This window comes from Pipistrellus hanaki, assembly GCF_964339955.1.
Source record: "Pipistrellus hanaki genome assembly, chromosome: 1".
In the NCBI taxonomy this organism is placed as follows: domain Eukaryota; kingdom Metazoa; phylum Chordata; class Mammalia; order Chiroptera; family Vespertilionidae; genus Pipistrellus; species Pipistrellus hanaki.
Window position 1 is genome coordinate 158081920 of NC_140503.1, and position 19230 is coordinate 158101149.

The 19230-nt window shown below is 42.8% G+C and overlaps 1 protein-coding gene across 6 annotated transcripts in view; it reads right to left on the minus strand.

Moving 5' to 3' along the window:
* The window catches only part of AFF1 (ALF transcription elongation factor 1), a 199450-nt gene that overhangs the window by 90629 nt on the left and 89591 nt on the right, over window positions 1–19230 (minus strand). For all 6 annotated transcript variants that reach the window (XM_084881675.1, XM_084881677.1, XM_084881678.1 and 3 more), the window contains 2 exons: window positions 1845–1965; window positions 524–1450 (listed from right to left, as the gene is read on the minus strand). In XM_084881675.1, the coding sequence (XP_084737801.1) occupies window positions 524–1450; window positions 1845–1965 (1048 nt within the window). The remainder of the gene's footprint in view (window positions 1–523; window positions 1451–1844; window positions 1966–19230) is intronic.

The following is a 19230-nucleotide window of genomic DNA, read 5'->3' on the forward strand; positions in this document are numbered from 1 at the left end:
TTGGCCTTGTTTTGACTTTTTTAATGGTTTTGACCTCAAGAAAAACTAACTGGGGCTGAGGAAACAAAAAAAATTTATTTTCTTTACAGTGCTAAAGAAGCCAGTGTTCCCTGAAACAAACCAAAAAAACAACAACAAACAAACAAAAAAAACAAAAGCAACACAGCCCAAATCATTCTATGAAATGTTCTCATGTTAGAAATGTCCTCTACATTATTGGCTTATTCAGGTGTACACACTTTTCAAAACAGCGACCCGCACTCTCACGATCTCTATATTTTATTGCATGTAAATTGTGGCTCAATAAAACGATTTTTTTAAACCTCTCAGCAAATCACATTTCAGTATCTGCCAATCAGTATTCCATCTTAGACCTGAATTTCTGGTAGGTCAACAATATCCTAAGTGCAAAAAGGAATTTCCTTATTCAAAAGCTACTGACACCCCGCCCCCAACTCTCCAGAACTTCCATCTAGAACCTCTCTGCACAGGGACAGTGGCCCAGATATGACATTCCACTCACCTCAACGGACTGAGAAGGCATTTTCAGCTTGGTGAGCTTAGCTTTGGCAGGCACTTTTAAGTCGGTTTTTTCAAAGGTCTGTTGCCGGTAATCCTCCGGCAGCGGTTTCAGTTCGGGAGACTCGCTAGGAGCCTGATCTTGACCGTCCATGGGCCGGACATAAGCCGTGGGCTTCTGCTGCATTGCAACGCTCTTGGAGGGGAGGGGGGGCGGGGGGAAAGACTGAGAAGGTGGCTGGGGAGGGGCCACTCCCAGGCTGGAGACTGCCATCAGACTGTCCTTAGGGGTCTCTTTGTCCCGGATCTTCACGGCCAGGTCCTTGGGAGATTTGGCATGGCAGCAGCCTTTACTGTTGTTATTGTTACTGCTGTGGACCTTGCTGCTTCCTTGTGTCCTGGGAAGAGCTTGCTGGTTGGAATGTGGAGGTGACAAAGGGGGTAACGGGGAAGGTAGAGAGGAGAGGAGGGGAGAGAGCTCCCTCTGGGGAGCTGAGTCTGCCGTCGAAGCACAGTGGTCTCCTTCGGCTCTGCGGTCACCGATCCTTCGATGGCTAGAACCGTACCCCTCCTGGCCAAGGCGATCTGGGGCCAGGTGCTGGCTGTCCGGGGCGCCATAGCTTTTCACGTGAAGACTTGGAATTGGTTCCATTCTTGGCTGTGTCACCTTTTGATGGTGGCTCATGTTACCACCAGGAAGTGGTCCAGGGGCAGGAGCGCTCCCAGGCTGGTGATGGACGCGGGTGTGGAGGGAGTGCGGTGGGACGCTGCTCCCCTTCTCGGGAAGCAAAGGGCTCCTCTGCTTTCCCGGCCTGTTCTCAGGAGCATCCAAGTGATGAGTGAGAGACTTGGTACTGAGTAACTCCTTTACTTCTTCATAGTTTCCCAGCATGTTCTGTATTCGACTAGAGAGCTCATCGCCTTTTTCTGTCTGAAAAAAAAGAAAACAGCAAAGTTAGATACTGGCAGGGGGAAATCTAAGAAAACCCAACATGTAGTAAGCCATGTTACATAATGCCATTAAAAAAAAAATGCCTCCATTTAATGTGCAGCATAGAATTTAACGTGCAGTGCAAACTAACTCCTTGCTGAGAAGCCAGTCGTGGACAAATATTACTACATATGGAAGACTAACATTACAAAAGAGAACCACAATCTTGGGCAATTTTGACTTACAAAGTTCAGGGAATTTTCATATTTGTTTTCAGAAATAATCCCTAGGATAAACTGTCTTATTTTTCACAGTCATGGCCGTGGTTCAATCTCCCTCTCACCACAGAGTTAAATAGGATGATAAATTAGACTTTCTAGCATACAATAAATACCTTGTAGGGCTCTCCAAAAAGGGGAATCTTTTCAGAAAATGCCTCTTTCTCTTGGTGAGCTTCCTGGTTGCGTCTTTCCTTCTCTCTAATTCGAAGCAGGTTTCTGTCTTCATTGTACAAGCTGTTTCAGATGTCACAAAAGAACAAAAACAGTAAAATTTACCAGTATCCGTGTTGTGCTATGCATATGTACATGTTCGAGGGAGGCAAGCTAAGTCAAGAAGAAGCGATGGCAGGGAAGCGATGTAAAGAGAGCATAGGTCACCCCGGGACTAAGGCTCAGTTAACGGGCTGTGGCCCTCCAGCCTCAGTTCTGGCTCCAGAAACCTACGCATTCCCTCTGGGCGACTGGCTGCCTCCGTGGCTCAGGACTGACTCCAAACCCGAGTCTTTTATAGGAAGTAGCGGAGCTGGGACAAGATTAATGGTATTTTTACTTTCAGCTTGCAAACTATGGAGTAGAGGTGGGAGCTTTTCATCTGAAAGAATCAGCAGGATGTGAACTTTAAAAAAGCTGTTTTCCTGGATCAGTATTGCACATTTTGGAAGATTAAAATCAAAAGGCTCGTTTTGTAATTAAAAGATTACCAGGCGCCCAAAACAGCATTTACTTTATACTCAGCCTATTCTACAGAGGGTTCTGGCATGTAAACTTGAGATCATTTTTATTTCTCATTTCAAATGCCAAGGATGGGAAAATGCAACGTTAGATGGAAAGTCTAACTACTGAGAAGTCTTATCATCCAATTGCTCTATTTAAACCACATAAAAGTGGACCCCGAATCATGAGCCCTGGCACCAAAAAGGTTAAAAAGCATTCTCTAACAAGCAAAGCCAGAAGATTGTAGTTTTAGCTAGCACCCAAACCAAAAGTGGGCCTGCCCCATGTCAGCAACACAAGCTACTCGTGCCAACTCACACATGTGAGACATGATAACAAGGAAAATAAGAACAACTTTACTTCTAGGTATCTACTGAATCTTTCCCCCCAACATTACTTGAATAAATAAGTAGGAAAATATTCAGTTGTCTCGTCTTTATTATTGTACCTTTAGAAATTCTAGCCGTGATGTCAAACACACCCCCTGACCCTATATCCTGGTCTCTCTGCTCTCTCATAACTTCTCTTATTTCCTCTGACAAGAAAGAGCTTACTTACTGGTCTTCCTGCGTCCTTCACATCTTGTCCCTCTAATTTAGACTTGTCTCATGGAAAGAAATCCTAAAGATGGCCCTGGTTCTCATGTCACTATCCATATTTAAAAACAATAAGCATTTGATGGCTCTTTACTACTGCAGAAAAAAAAAAGCCACTATTATTTTTTTATTGATTGATTTTAGAGAGAGAAGGGGAGGGGAAAGAGAAAAAGATCAATTTGTTATTCCACTTTATTATGCATTAATTGATTGATTCTTGTATGTCCAATCTTAGTGTATCAGAATGACGCTCCAACCAAGTGAGCTACCCGGCCAGAATAAACTCTAAATCCTTACTTTGGCAAGAGAATTCCCCCCATAGTCTAGTACAGATCTACTCTAGAAATGATCCCACTCTCTTGTAGCAGGTCTGCCACATGCACCCACTTGGCAGTATTCCTGAAACATATCCTATAAAGATGAGCCTCTTGCTCTAATCTCTATCACAAAACCCTCTTTTATTGAAAGATCACCAATTCTTCCAGGACCAGCTTAGCTAGGAAGCATAATTCTCCTGCAAACCACCTCTATATTCCAGGCACACCAATCTATGCCCTGGCTCCTCAGGAACAACCTGAACTTCTAATTACACACATTTCCTCTGCCTCTCTCGACTGTGCACCCACATTCCCAAATTTCAGCTACCAAAAAAATCTCTAGGAGTGATTACAATGTCACCTACTCTAAAGGCTTCCTCAAATCCACCGAGTATTTTTTTTCTCTCAATATTCACCCTGGCCCTGGCCAGTGTTGCCCAGTGGATAGAACATCAGCCCTCCCATGGTAGGATCTCAGGTTTGATTCCCAGTCTAGGGCATGTACCTGGGTTGCAGCTTTGAACTCTGCCCCCGTTGGGGTGTGTATGTAAGGCAACCAACCAATCTATGTCTCTCTCACACATCAATATTTCTCTTTCTCCTCCCCTGCCTCCTTGCCTCCCATCCATTAAATATCATTGGGTGAGGATTAACAAAACAAAACAAAATTGACTCTGGAAGACAATCTGAAGGTAGGGAGAGGCTAAACTACCTGGTTGAATTCACTGGTGTGTGCTTAGATAATCGTATCAAACACTTTGTCTAGCCCTGAATAGTATCGCTCAGTTGGCTGGAGTGGCATCCTGGCGGAGGAGGGTTCAATCCCTCATCGGAGTGCATATGGAAGGCAACAAATCAATGTTTCTCTCACAATGATGTTTCTTTCTCTCCTCCTCTCTAAAATCAATGGGGGGGGGGGGGGGGAGACTTTGCCTAGATGATGGATAGCTGAAATATAATATTTTAAGAAAACTCTTAAAACTATAAAGTGAACAACACAGTGAAAATATTCAGGAGAAATTCAACCAGAAACTGGCTACAGTGAGTAGTCTTTAATAGTCAGAAATCTCACTGACTTGCTTCTGGGAGAGAATAGCACAATGGGCATGATGACCATTCTAGAATTCCTTACAAATTATTTTATGATTTTGGTAATTACTCCTGTTGGCTCAAAAAGTATGTAACATGAACACACAACCATGGCAGCCAAGAAAGAGGGCTGATCAGGAAATAACTTCTTTTTTTCCTTCAAACTTGCTTTTCAGCCTATTTGTTTGCAGGGCAGGGTGGGGCATGAGACTGTCTCTGAGCAACCTGAACTCCAAGCTTCTTTCCTAAACCTACCTGCAGTGGACCAGATCCCAAGGCATCTGCCTGGCCCCTCTTTCCAGACTATGCTGGTTACAACAGTGCAGTCCCTGAAGCTTTATTCACTTGTGAGTGTTTATACAGTTTGGTTCTGCTTTACAGAGTTTTTCCCACGTCTGAGTAACTGCCACTTTTGTCTCAGAAAAAGGAACCCCAAATGGCAAAATTCTCAGTTCCATATTGAAAAGCAAGCACCTCAACCATCAGGCTGCTCGGGTTCCTCAATTTTCCTGCCACGTACACACACATCTTTTAAGAAAAGCTACAGTGATTTAAAAGTACTAAACTACTTCTAAATCAATCAGCATCAGTTTCTAACACACTTCTACATTTCCATTCTAAAGTAATAAAAACTGCTACAGAAATGAGAAAACCCCAATTTTACAAAATTGCTAACACTGGCTTTCTTGCTATGTGGTTCAAAAATCATGCCTCCCACAGGGAGGAAGTCCTGTTAAATTAAGAATTCTGGTTAATTAAGGTTTTACTTCTTTTGTTTAAAAAAGCATTTAGCCTTAGGTGGTTTGGCTCACTGTATAGAGCTTTGGCCTGTGTGCTCAAGGGTCCCAGGTTTGATTCCAGTCAAGGGCATCTGCTGGGTGGTGGGCTCGATCCCCATTTGAGGGCTTGCAGGAGACAGCTGATCAATAATTCTCACCACAGATGTTTCTGTCTCTCTCCCCCTCTCCCTCTCTGAAATCAATAAAAATATAAAAAGGCAAAAACATTTAACCCACACCAGGATTTTATTAGCAGATGTAATAAATACTATGCCAATTTTAAAACAGACATTGAACCTGTTTTTCTTTTCTTTATTCACCATTCCCCTTCAACTGAAAGACCCAAAAATAGTCAGGTGAGTAAAGACAACTTGAGCGTCATTGGTAGGATGAGTTTTCTGAAGCCTAGACTTTGAGAGAAACTCACGCTCACCCACACTGATGGGCAACTCCCTGTTGGCCTCACTCCCCAAGGCTCCTCCTGGGCAGGCGGAGGAAGGCAGAACAGGAAGTGGCGTCCACAGTCCCAGGGCTATATAAGGGAGGCTGTGAGCACTCTTCCTCCTGGGTTGCCTAACTTCTCCTTGTAACTAACAGGGTTTTGCCAGTTGTCCTGGGTAGTTTTTGGATTTATTGGGCTTTTACTTATTTCCAAGTTTGCAATGGTTTAAGAAATGGCTTGGTAAAATGACTAGGCGAATACATTCCTTTTTTTAGTTCCATTTGAAATCAGGGGAAACATAAATTTTAAAAAACATGACCACAATTCACAGCATGAGTAAACCATTGTTCAACCTCTACATACATATCATTGTTTTTAAAACAAGGTGCAAGCAGGGAGAAGGTGGATGGAAATTTTTTAAATGGGGGATTTTAGGAAGCAGTAAATGTCCCGCACGATTCATAGACTCTGTAATTACCATTGAATAATTACAAGTTGACTATTGCTTCATTTAATTAAAGGCTTTTTTCCGCCCCCTGGTATGAAAGAAAAAAATGCACTCTTGCTCTCACAGGATAACCTCACCAATGTCAGCCTTGTCAGACCCTCTCTCCTCAATGTCCCGGGTGGAACACAGTGAGTTACAAGTCCCACAGAGCACTCACTGCATTAGATAAGAGGTTACCAACCTTTAGTGCACATCAGGATCAACCAGGGGCTTGTTAAAACAGATTGCACAGACCCACCCCAAAAGTTTCCAAGTTAGTAGATCTGATGTTGAACGAGTTTTTAGGTGATTCTGAGGACTACAAGAGAATACCCTCTTTCTGGGCTGTATGTTTCACGTTAGGCTTACCAAAACACCATGGCAATGACAGCGGCGGCCTGGCCAAGACTGCCACCACTTAGCATCTGTTATTCAGCTGGCCCTGATTTAGGCACATCAAATGTGTCCTATTTCATTTCTAGGACTCTGTGAAAGGGGGATTATTAACTCCATTTCCCAAGTGTGTGGGGGGGGGGGGGGAGAGACACACAAAAAACAGGTCAGATTAATCTAAAAATAGATGGTAAATCTAAAAATTCAAAGGCAGGTTTGGCTGGCACCAAAGCTTATGTTCTCAACCGTGGTCTGCAAAGAGCTTTCAGGCTGTGCAAAAAAAACAACAAAGAAGGCGTGCTAAAGTGTGGTCACTCACAATCACTTGTAATTCCTTATGATCCTTAGTCTCAAAGAGGCACACAGCCACAATCCAGGTAGTATCCTTTGTCAGTGGAGCGATCTCAGAGCATAAAAGATATGTTTGGTTAAATGTATCTACACAGGTCTGTCCTTGCCTAAGGACCTCAATACGAGGGATGGCCAATACCAGGAAGCTGCTTATCAACTTATAAAAACTATGCTACAATCCTTAATTTTTTCCATTTATTGATTTTAGAGAAAGAGAGAGGAAAGATGGAGGGTGGAAGGAAGAGAGGAAAGGAGGGAAAGAGGGAGGGAGAGAGAAAGATGGATTTGTTTTTCCCCTTATTTATGCATTCATTGGTTGATTCTTGCATATGCTCTGACCAAGGAACCTGCAACCTTGGGACAGTGCTCTAATCAAATGAGCAACACAGCCAGGACCTTTCGATGCTTATTTTAGAGTCTTTTTAAAAATTTACAGATGAGGTCAATGACTCCATAACACCCTCTGGATTCACAAGTCATTTCTAATGTGCAAAGGGGCTCTTTATATTAGTTTCTTTCAAGGACAGGCTGTAAATAAACTTGCACCGAAGTAGCCATTTTATCCCCGATACTGGGCCCTGCTCCCATTATGTCTGGCTGGCTGACAAAGGCCATGCTCCTAGGGCCTCAATGCCAGCTTTCTGGTCAACCCAGGAGTCCCCACTTGGGGAGCAAAAACATCAGTTCATGTAGTGATTTGCAGCAGCAGACTGCATACAAAACAAGTCCACGCATTGGTGCGACCCAAGGGAGGGTGCAGAGTCAGACCACAGAAAGTACTTTTAGAGAATATCCTATACTACTAACTGCCCACCATCTGCAAAGTTCAACACTAATGCATCAAAAAGATCTCTGTAAAATGCACCAAACCGTCTCTGCCACATTTTTTAAAGAAGCGAACTAGAAAGACTGATGGGGGACACCACAGACTTCAGTTTCCAGTGCCCGGTGAGAGCAGCGGCATGTGAGACTCACCCTACAGAACACAAATGCCCACGCCATTACTAAGGTGGGCTGCACCGCAGATGTCTTTGAGGACGGAATGCCACCCCTCTGTAACCCGGCACAGGAGCCTGGAAATCTAAAACATGCCACCGTGCTCTCACACTCAAGAGGTGGTGAATTCCTCAGGAATTCAGAGCTGCCCATTCAGCCCCTGAATGCAGTCATTTAGCCAGCCCCATGCTGGGACCTGTCAGGGATCATTTACTGGGGCTTTTCAAATGCTCTGGGAGGATGTGTGAAAACACTGTGGTAAGGTGAAGAATCAGAGCTCTGAAAAGATTAGTGAGAGCTGGGCCCCCCTTTTCTCTGTCCCTTGCACGAAAAAGGAAAGAACCCATGCAGAGGGAGGAGAAGACAGCAACAGGAAGGCCTGCACTGGGCTTGCGATGTGCGCAGCATCCTGGCTTTGTGGCCCTTGGGCTGTAAGCACCTGAAGCACCTCCTTCAGGCTGAGCCCGTGGACTAATCTAGGTTAGCCATGCAGGATCTCCGAATGCCACTGGCGCTTCCATGGCAACTCTGGCCCTCGGGGCAGGCTGTGGGCAGCTGACTACCCATTTGTCACCCTTGACTGGTCACTTCACACAGACCTTTCTCTGACAGATGTGACCAAGTCTCTCTAGAACTCACATTTAAAAGTTTATGTCTAAAATAAGTGTATATTTATATGTGTACACTCACACATATTTAATTCTCTCTTGGAGGATAGTATGTGATTTCTCCTATGTATTTATCTTCGGAAGCATGGAAGAGACATTGGCAGGGAAGAATCTAAAAATCATCAGTGCATATTAATTATGGACAAGAATGAGTCTTTTTTTTTTTTTAATTGTTTTAGAAGCACTAGACCAGTGGTTGGCAAACTTATTAGTCAACAGAGCCAAATATCAAAAGTACAACGATTGAAATTTCTTTTGAGAGCCAAGTTTTTTAAATGTAAACTTCTTCTAACGCCACTTCAAAACAGACTTGCCCAGGCCGTGGTATTCTGTGGAAGAGCCACACTCAAGGGGCCAAAGAGCCACATGTGGCTCGAGAGCTGCAGTTTGCCGACGACAGCACTAGGCCATTCTGATCTGAACATACAAAGGAGAGAGCAAAACATAAAACTTGCACGCTTTCACAAAAGTTGGGCAACCCTGGTTAGAGAGTGGTGACAGAAGTGTCGCAAAAGGACAGCAGGCTTGGGTTCGTACTGGTTGTGCAAGTGACTTTTTTATTTTGGAAACTACTCTTGTGGGCTTTTTAACTCCATCTTCTGGCTTTTTGTGTCCACGTTCCTCTATTCCCACAACCTAACACCCAGAGAACATTCTTTATACGTGGGCTTTATGGAAAAAAAAAAAAGTCAATGTACTTCAAAGCACAAAGTTAGTTTTTGTCATTAGACTGCATGACTCATAAATACAATGGAAACAGAGGAAGTCAAAGTGGCTGTGTCTGAAGACAGAGAAATGCTGCTTCAAAAACATGAAGAACTTCTTCCTCCCTGGAAAGAATTCACAACAGGCCTTCAATACAAATCACTCAGCTAAATCTTCCAATGATTTTACCCTCATTGCTTTCCCCATCACCCCCCACACACAGTATAAAGCAGGAAAACAAATCAGAGACTTAACCCAAACACACGATCTGATTTTATTTAGAAAATAAATACCAGCCAAGTCAAATGACAAAATGCCACCGTGTCACAGCTGCTTTCCTGGAGGAGCTCCCAGGGGACCGTCTCAGAGTGACAGCTCGCTCTGCTGCTCACTTCTGCCTGTCTCAGGCCTCGGCCTCATTATAATACTGCAATAGTCATATTTGACTCCTTTTTGCAAACTTAAATCAATCTTGAAGATATTTTACATACCTGAAAGGCATACTATGAGTTTTAAATTGAAACAGACTCTACCTAGACAAACTTTCTTTATGTGGCGTAAATTCTAACAAGAGATGAGTGAATTACCTTTCACAATGAACCTGCCGAGCACTAATGGTTGCATGTTACTATGGAGCAAGGGTCTATAAAACTCTGTCAAGGAGTACCTGATTAGGGTAAGGAGGTTGGTAGCTGTGTAGTGCTTTAGGGAGTATTTTGTTTAAACCTTGTTTTAACCTTTTCACAAAAAAAGTCTTCATTTATTATCTGTGCAATTTAAAGTTCCAATTAAAAGCAAACAAACAAAAAGTCTCATATACATATAACATCATCAATATCAGAGGTAGAGAAATATACGATGTTGAGCATTTGGGAGTTACTCTCACTGGAACCTCTGGAAACTGATTTTGAACCCTGGACTCAGTATTCGGTCATTACTAAATAATAATTTTTGATCCACCTACATGAAACAGTGCATCAGAGACTACCTTCCAAAGTTTAAAAACCAACCGCTACTGTCTTTAAATAGTAGTCTCACTGTAACCCATTACTAGGTCATAGAAATATATGTTGAGAGGAGTTTTTAGCTTCTGGATGGAAAAGCACAAGAACCTGTCTTCCTCCTCATCAACTGATCTTAAAAGGGGGGAGAAGGGGATGTGTGGGTGGGGATACACGGCCACGAAGCAGGATGAGGGAAAGCAGTCCAATGAGCTAATGCATTCCCATGTGCAGTACATCAAGTCCCTAACTGTCCGAACACATTTTAAGAATAAAAACCTAGTGCTGACAGAAGAAGGCCAACATGCAAATGACACAATTACACGAAGTACACCAGTGAAAAAATCACTCTTGACCTCAAGGCTTTGACAATCTGTAGCTACGAGTTAATAAAAATATTTGTTTTTAATGTAACTTGAAATGAGAACATGATGTTACTGACAAATTCCAGAAAATCCAGTCCCTCCGAAGTGTTCCCTAAAATGCTGACAAGTACTTACTGGCAGTTACTTGAAAGGACATACAGATATTACCCCCTATAGTGGCAACAGGCTCATTAGACATAAATCTGCCACCCGACTAGTTATTTACGTCTCCCCCTTTAGTTATAAGGGTCCCTGGTAATCAGAGCCACCTCTGACCGCCTTCTCTGTTGGACTGCTCACTTGGCACCAACCAGAAACACGGGCAGAAGCTGTTGGCTCTTCCCCTGCCAAGTCTGGTCTGTAGTGGGATCAGCCAGGGCACTGGACACATCACCAGGCCATCTTTTTTTTTTTTTTTTTTTAAATATATTTTATTGATTTTTCACAGAGAGTAAGAGAGAGGGACAGAGAGTTAGAAACATCAATGAGAATCATCGATCAGCTGCCTCTTGCACACCCCCCACTGGGGATGTGCCCGCAACCAAGGTACATGCCCTTGACCAGAATCAAACCTGGGACCTTTTAGTCCGCAGGCCGACGCTCTATCCACTGAGCCAAACCGGTCCCGGCATCACCAAGCCATCTTTAACGCACACACATCTGGCTTGACCCTGAAGGACCACACCACATATCTATAAATACTAAGGTAGGTGAAATCTGTATCATTACAGAAAGCTGTGGTCACAGACTAACAAAGAATGTAGGGAGGTGGGAAAAGATTAACCAATGAATGTATATGCATATATGCATAACCCATGGACACAGACAATAGTGCGGGGGGGGGGGGGGGGGGGGGGGGCGACGACTGGAGTGGGATAGAAGGGGCTAAAGCGGGGGAGGGGACATCTGTAATAACTTTCAACAATAAAGTAAATTTAAAAAATAATGTAGACAAGCAAGCTGCAAGTTTTATCTTTTGATTTTTATTTTTTGTTAATCCTCGCCTGAGAATATTTTCCATTGATTTTTAGGGAGAGTGGAAGAAAGGGAAAAACATTGATGTGAGAGAAATACATCAACTGGTTGCCTCCGGAATGTGCTCGCCCAGGTCTGGGAGGAGTACGTGCCTTTGACAGGAATCAAACCTGGGACCTTTTGGTCCGCAGGCCGGTGCTCTATCCACTGAGCAAAACCAGCTAGGGCAAGTTTTTTTTTTTAGTTTTTTTAAGCTTGCCTTATTTTTCTCATACTCAACTTTTAGAAATAATTGTGGCATTAGCCGAAACCGGTTTGGCTCAGTGGATAGAGCATCGGCCTGTGGACTGAAAGGTCCCAGGTTCGATTCCGGGCAAGGGCATGTACCTTGGTTGCGGGCACATCCCCAGTAGGGGGTGTGAAAGAGGCAGCTGGTCGATGATTCTCTCTCATCGATGTTTCTAACTCTCTATCCCTCTCTCTTCCTCTCTGTAAAAAAATCAATAAAAAATTATATATATATATATATGAAAGAAAGAATTGTGGCATTAAATCGATTAAGCATCCAAAATTCAAACAGGACTGTGTGTACACTTCTCACCTGGAGCATGGCCCCAATGGGCTCCTTATCCTGGGCTCTCCAGCTCCACACCACTGCCTCTCTGAACTTTCTACAAATCACAAATCTAATCTTGTTGTTCACCTATTTACAACTTTTCTGAGCTCTCTGCTGCCTACAGGATTCAAGCTGATGGGTAGGTATACCAAGCAATGCCCTTTACCACCTGGCTTCCACTTACCTAGCCCTCCTGGAGATCCACTCATTGCCATACCTCTCGACACATTGAGCACAAGGACCTGGGAAGCTGGGGAAAATACAGCCCTTTTCTCTGCCAGTTCCCTAATGAATTCCTAGCATGACTTTCAAAATTTCCCAAAATAACCACTGCCTCTAGCCTTAACCTCCACTCTCACTTCCCATCTTCTGCATGGGAATGATTTCTTTCTCTGGGATACATCTGTTCTTACAGATCTGTCCACGTGTACATTTACAAATATGAGATGGACAATTTTCCTTATTGGTCTGTGAGCTACATAAAGGCAAGGAATATTCCTGCTTAGCAAAAAGTGATAATACTATACAGTATATACAGTTTTTGACTGAAATTATTATAGTTGACCCTTCAACAACACAGGTTGGTACTATGTGAGTCCACTTATACGCAGACTAGAAGCTCGGTGCATGAAAATTCATGCACTGGAGGAGGAGGCCCTCACCCCTAACCTGCCCCCTCTCAGAGTCCGGGAGCCCTCAGGGATGGGAGGCGACCCAGCGATCAGGGGAAGGCGATGCCCCCATCACACCTCCGCTGCTGCCACTGTTGGCAGTGCAAGCCTCTGCCAGCCCTGGTTACCTGAGTCTTGGGCCCTGGGTAGCTGGGCAGCCACCGTCCAAGGCTTGCCTGTACCTTGGGCCAGCCCTGTGTGGCTGGGGAGCTGAGGGGACTGGGAGACTCCAGAGGCAGGTGCATGGCTGCCACCCCAGCGGGGCTGAGTGGACTGGGCACCACCATCTGGTGGCTGTGGGTGCTGCCATCTTTGAGGGTGTGGTAGTCAATTGGCATATTCCCTCCTTATTGGCTGTGGGTGCTGCCATCTTTGAGGGTGTGACAATCAATGAGCATTTTCTCTCCTTATTGGCTGTGGGCACCGCCATCTTTCTAATAGTGTGAGGGTCAATTAGCATATTCCCTCTTTATTAGATAGGATTTTTTGTTTTCTTCCAATTAATGCCTGCCCCATTTTTTTATTTGTGGTTGGGAGGCCACAGATGCAGAAGGCTGATCCCATGTATTGATATACCCCTTTTTATACAGAGGCTTTCAGAACCAGTGGATTTTGGTATCCACAGAGGTTCGGGGAACAAATCCATCAGATACCAAAGAATACCTAAATTTTAGGGAAGTCAAGAGTCACACGTGATTTTCGACTGCTCAGGAGGTTGGCGCCTCTAATCTCCATACTGTTCAAGAGCCAACTGTATATTCAAGTATTACTCAATTTCAAACAACCCAGAATTCTCCTGAACCCTGCAGGTCTTATTATTTGATGATAAAATATGACTCATTGTCTGATACCTAAAGCTGATTTTACCAGCCTGTTGTACTCATCAAATGACTCAAACCCAGAAGGAAGCTGACATCACTCTCTCACAGGTCAGCCATGAAAGCTACCTCACTAACAATGTGTGTTCATCAGCTAATGCTGCAGGTTTTACTCTTCAGTTTGCCATACTTATTAGTCATAAAACCCCAAGTATAACAAAAAGAAAAGAATGTGTGGCAACACTTTTATAGCAAATACACATTTAATTTTAAATCAATAAGATTCAGAACAATATTAATAAACTGTCTCTAGGATTAAAACAGCTCAGCCTAGTCAGTAAGGCTCAGTGGTTGAGCATCAAACCATGAACCAGGAGGTAATGGTTCGATTCCTGATCAGGGCACATGCCTGAGTTTTAAGCTCCATCCCAGTGGGGGGCAGGCAAGAAGCAGCCGATCAATGATTCTCTCTCATCATTGATGTTTCTATCCCTCTCTCCCTTCCTATCTCTGAAATCAATAAAAAGATATTGAAACAAAAAATTAAAAACTTCAATAACAAAAATCCCACAATGAAAAATCTCTACATGCTGCTAGAAATACGTATTTTCCGGCGTATAAGACGACCCCCTAATTTTACAGTTAAAACATAGGTTCAGGCCTATATTCGCTGTATAAGACTACCCCCCACTTCAAAGAAAAGACTTACTTTGCCATCAAGATCTGCAGATAATTTTTGTGCAATTTTGGTCTTTTGCCCCCGATTTTCGGTTGACTTTTTTTCGTTTCAAAAGTCGTCTTATACGCCGGGAAATACGGCATGGGGGAAAACAATGAAACTACATGACCTAGAGTGGTAATTTTAAAATGCACCTCAGGCCCTAGCTGGTTTGGCTCAGTGGATAGAACATAGACCTGCGGACTCAAGGATCCCGGGTTCGATTCCAGTCAAGGGCACATGTCTGGGTTGCGGGCTCAATCCCCAGTGAGGGGTGTGCAGGAGGCAGCCGATCAATGATTCTCTTTCATCACTGATGTTTCTATCTCTCCCTCTCCCTTCCTCTCGGAAATCAATAAAAAATACATATATTTAAAAAGATAAAAATAAAATGCACCTCAGATTATATGGTTCCTTCCACTGCTGAAAGCCCTCAAGAGGCTTCCCTTAGCCTTTACAACTCAAACTCAGAAGCCTGGCCTATAAGGCCCCATCCCCAGCACACCTCTTCTTAATTGCTACCTTCCCAATATATTCCCCTCCCGCCACCCTCCATCTAATACTAGCCACACTGGCCTTTGCATGCATGGAATAGCTGGAGCTGTGCAAGCTGGGTGCTGCTGATCCCAGTCTGAATGCTCCACCCTTACAGGACGTCATCACTAATATCTCGAGTTATAAAAATCAAATCCTCAGGGAAGTCCCAGAGCTAACTGGCCACTTTGTCCCACCAGTAGGAGCTGTCTAACACTTGACCCTGCTTTATCTCTCTTTATCACTATCTAAAATTATCTTGGCTATGCATTCAGCTGTTTAAACTAGCTTCCCCACACTCATCTCTAGAAAGAGTTTACAATCTGCAGAAGGTCGGTCACCTTTTCTGTCTTGTTCCTCACTAGCTGAGAAATTAACTAACTAACCCATTAGGCTAATAGGAGATTGGTTAAATGGATGGAATTCTGAATACAGAGGCAGAGACTCTAGTAATGGTTTCTTTTTATTTTAATCATAAAATATGATGTTAACAAGCATTTTCAAAAGCCAGTATTTAAAAACAAACAAACAAAAAAAACAACTAGGCAGTTATGAACATCCTATAAATAACTAATACATCAAATTTAACTGCCATACATAAAGCAAGAGAAAAACAAATCATTTCCAAACTCACCTAGTGTCTCATGAGACTGCTGCAATGTTCCTAAAGAGATTAAAGAAGAGGGGGCAGGGGGAGGCAATTCTTTTCTCAAGAAATTATTCAAGGCCCTGGCCAGATAGCTCAGTTGGTAAGCGTGTCATCCAGATACCCCAAGGTTGCAGGTTCAATCCCTGGACCAGGGCACGTACAGGAAGCAACCAATGAATGCATAAATAAGTGTAACAACAAATCAATGTTTCTCTCTCTTTCAAAAGGGGTTGTTTGTTTTAAAGAAGAGACTAATTCTATAGTCATAAGAAATCAAACATACTAAGTGGATTTTGTCACTTAGTAGCTTAAGCACCAGATAATGCCCAGCATACACCAATGAATAAAATATATTCTATAGAACAGCTTGGAAACCTGTACAGAATTTTCTGTTCCAAAAGGAAGGGTCCCTCCCACTGACTGACCTTCTAACACCCATTCCAGAGAACCAATTGCACCATGTACAATAAGAAGAACCGTTTGAAACTGGGCCAATGCACCAAGCATAGCTTCAGCCAGAACAAATGCTCAGCATTTAGACTTGCAACAGCGAAAAGCAACAGGAAAAGGCTTACACTTGGAAAATGAAAGGAAAAGCAATGTCTGTATATTGATAAGAACAGTGGGGAGTAAAAGGATAACAAGGAAACTGGTAAGATGCAATTTATTTCTCTAAAGAAGAAAACACTATGAAACCTTTTTTTTAAATGAATGAATAGAGACCCATCAACACATTTTCAGTTACTGAACAAACCAAATAAATAAAATTGTAGGGCTCCTCTATCCATTTAGTGAAGTTCATTCCATTATGGAAGCATATATCTAAAACTAAATTCAAAGATCCTCCATTCCCCCAAAAAACACACCACCTCTCGTAGTAGAAACCACTGCCAATTATATTTTAAACATAGTGAAACAAGCTCCTATACACACACATACTTTTTACTGCCAAGAAAGTTATTTTTTAGGCTCTAACAAACACATGGACATAAAAACACAGAAATCTAATCTTATTTGCATCTTATGCAAAACAAACTGTAAGAACAAACTGTTCAATATAATGTTTTTACAAAATTATCAGCATTTTCTTTACATCCTTATAGTTATCTCTCCTCAACTGCACATCATACTTGTTTTCACAGAAAGAATGCTTAATGTCATAAAAAGTAGAGGCAGTCTCATTATTCTTATTCTATTCCACTTCATCCCACAGACATTTCAAGTAGGAAGAACAGGGAGATTGTTATAGGAGAAGGAAGCTAGAATCATATATTGGCATTTTATATGGCAACAAGCAACAATTACATGTTTCTAAATATTCTCATTTTCATCATAACCTCAGCTCACCTCCTACCACTCACTATAACTGGCATCTCCTGAAAGCTGAACAGTAACTCATTGTTTTTCTGGAGAAGTCTTCCTTCATTTTGACCTCTGCTAAGCAGTGTTATGAAGCCTTACAAAGCTTGTCAGGATTCTTTGGGCTGGATTTTGGCCCAGCCATGAATATTTATATGAAGAATATATTATCTTTTCCCCATCACTGCCAACAGGCAGTATGCTTGCATAAAACAAAGGGTATTTACTCAACTTAATAAAGTATTCCTCCACCTTTTTCAACACTTAATAACTGGAATCTGAGAGTTTAATTTAAAAAGATAAAAATAAACTTTGGGATTTTCAGAGATTGTGTCTTTATTGATAATGCTTTCATTTTTTCCTCTTTGCAAAGCAGAGGCTAATACATCTATTGTAAGGAAACAATAGCAAACATTTAAACGTATACTGATAAATTTATATTAAACAAGGGCCACTGATTGTAAATACTATTTATTCCACTTAACGTTATTTATTTTCTATAGCCCAATTCAAGATCTTAAGCCTCACATCTATTTGTTTCCAATAAGTAGATGCCCTCCTCTATATGTGCTAGACCTAAGGAGGGCCCACAATCTAGTGGAGAAACAAACAGAAGGGGGGAGGGGTACTTCTAAGGCTGACAGTAGAGGTTGGTTACAAATGCTAAAAGTCAGCAGAGAAAAGCTCAAAGTCTAAATGGAGGAGCTGGGATGACTTAATTAAGAGCGGTGACATCTGAGCTTGAAGGATGAGCAGAGTTTGGAAGAGAGAAAGGGGCCCCATGCCCCTGCTGACAAAGCTTTAAAGTCACAGAGGAGTGACCACTCACCATGGGGTGCTTGCACCCACTTTACCTCACCCCCCAACTTTAAATTTCCCCTAAGAACCCTTGGTAATGTGTGGGGATGACAGTGTTTTGCAGCCATCAGCTCCACAGCGCTGACCTGGAGCCTCTATGGTCTTTTAGGGCAGCAATCACCTGAGAATGGTCTGTGGACTTTCCCAGCCTGAAACAATGATCTCAAATTAGTTTGCATATGGAAAACTGTCAATTTTAGGAAAGGAGCAAGGTGGGGATGTCAACATTTAGAATGCAAATAGACTTTACTGTGGCAATCACAAAGCAAAACTGATCGCTCCTCCCAAGCCTTCTTTCCTGCTCACTGCCCTAAAGAGCAGCATAGCCTGGCTGCCCAAGGAGGACCAGCCCACTCATCACGGATTCTCGCTGCGCAATGTCTGGCATGACCTTCTAATTCAAACGACTGTACACTATTTCAAGACCTCCATGTCTCAGTCCGTTTGCTGAAGCAGCATTCAAAATTCCACGATTATAAAAAGTTCAGCAATGAATTTTAAAGGAACATTTAGTTGCACATCCCCACTCCAAACTGTTTAACTTCCTGACCTGCTTGGTCCAAAAATTTCAGACTTGTAAGTAAAATTAGTTAATGGAGGGTGAGGCTAGCAGTGATGTGGGGAGATGAAGGGAGGACAGATTTTTAAACATTCCTGTTTGAATGAATATTGATCAATACTTAAATTTTGACCTAAAAATGAACTAGACTAGGGGGTGGCAAATTATGACCTATGAGCCAAATCTGGCCCAACTGCCTGTTTTTCGTAAATAAAAATGTATTGGCACACAGCCCTACTCATTCGTTCACATGCTGTCTATGGCTGCTTTGGTCTTAGATCTGAGGAGCTGAATAGTTGCAAAGTTGAGTAGTTGCAACAAAGGCTCATGGGCGGTGAAGCCTAAAATATTTACCATCTGGCCCTTTCCAGAAAAGGTCTGTCAAGCCTAGACTAGGCCTTATATTACTAAGAAAGAGAAACAGAAGGTGGATTTTAAAGTTCACTTTGAAATGCTTCATTTTAAAGGAGTGCAGTGCAGACTATTTCTGATATAATTTCTGCTGGAATATATCAGGGTTTCTGTAACACCAAATTTCTCTCTATCAGCTGTCCTGACAGGTGGGGAGTTGAAAAATCTCCATTCTCATCCCTATCTAAATTTAATTCCTTACTCTCTTATTCCATAAGTTGGCATAATGCAGAGTGTGATGACCAGTGTGCCAAGCTGGCAGCCTTCGGGTTCTAGGGCCACTCTCCATATCATGTTATCTAATAACTGCAGGAGACTTCACTTTCCCATCTCTAATACAATGTCTGGCCGAAAGGTTAACAGCCTCAAAGGGGCGTGGAAACAGTGTGTCGGGCCTGGCCAGAGTGGCTCAGGGAGTTGAGTGTCAT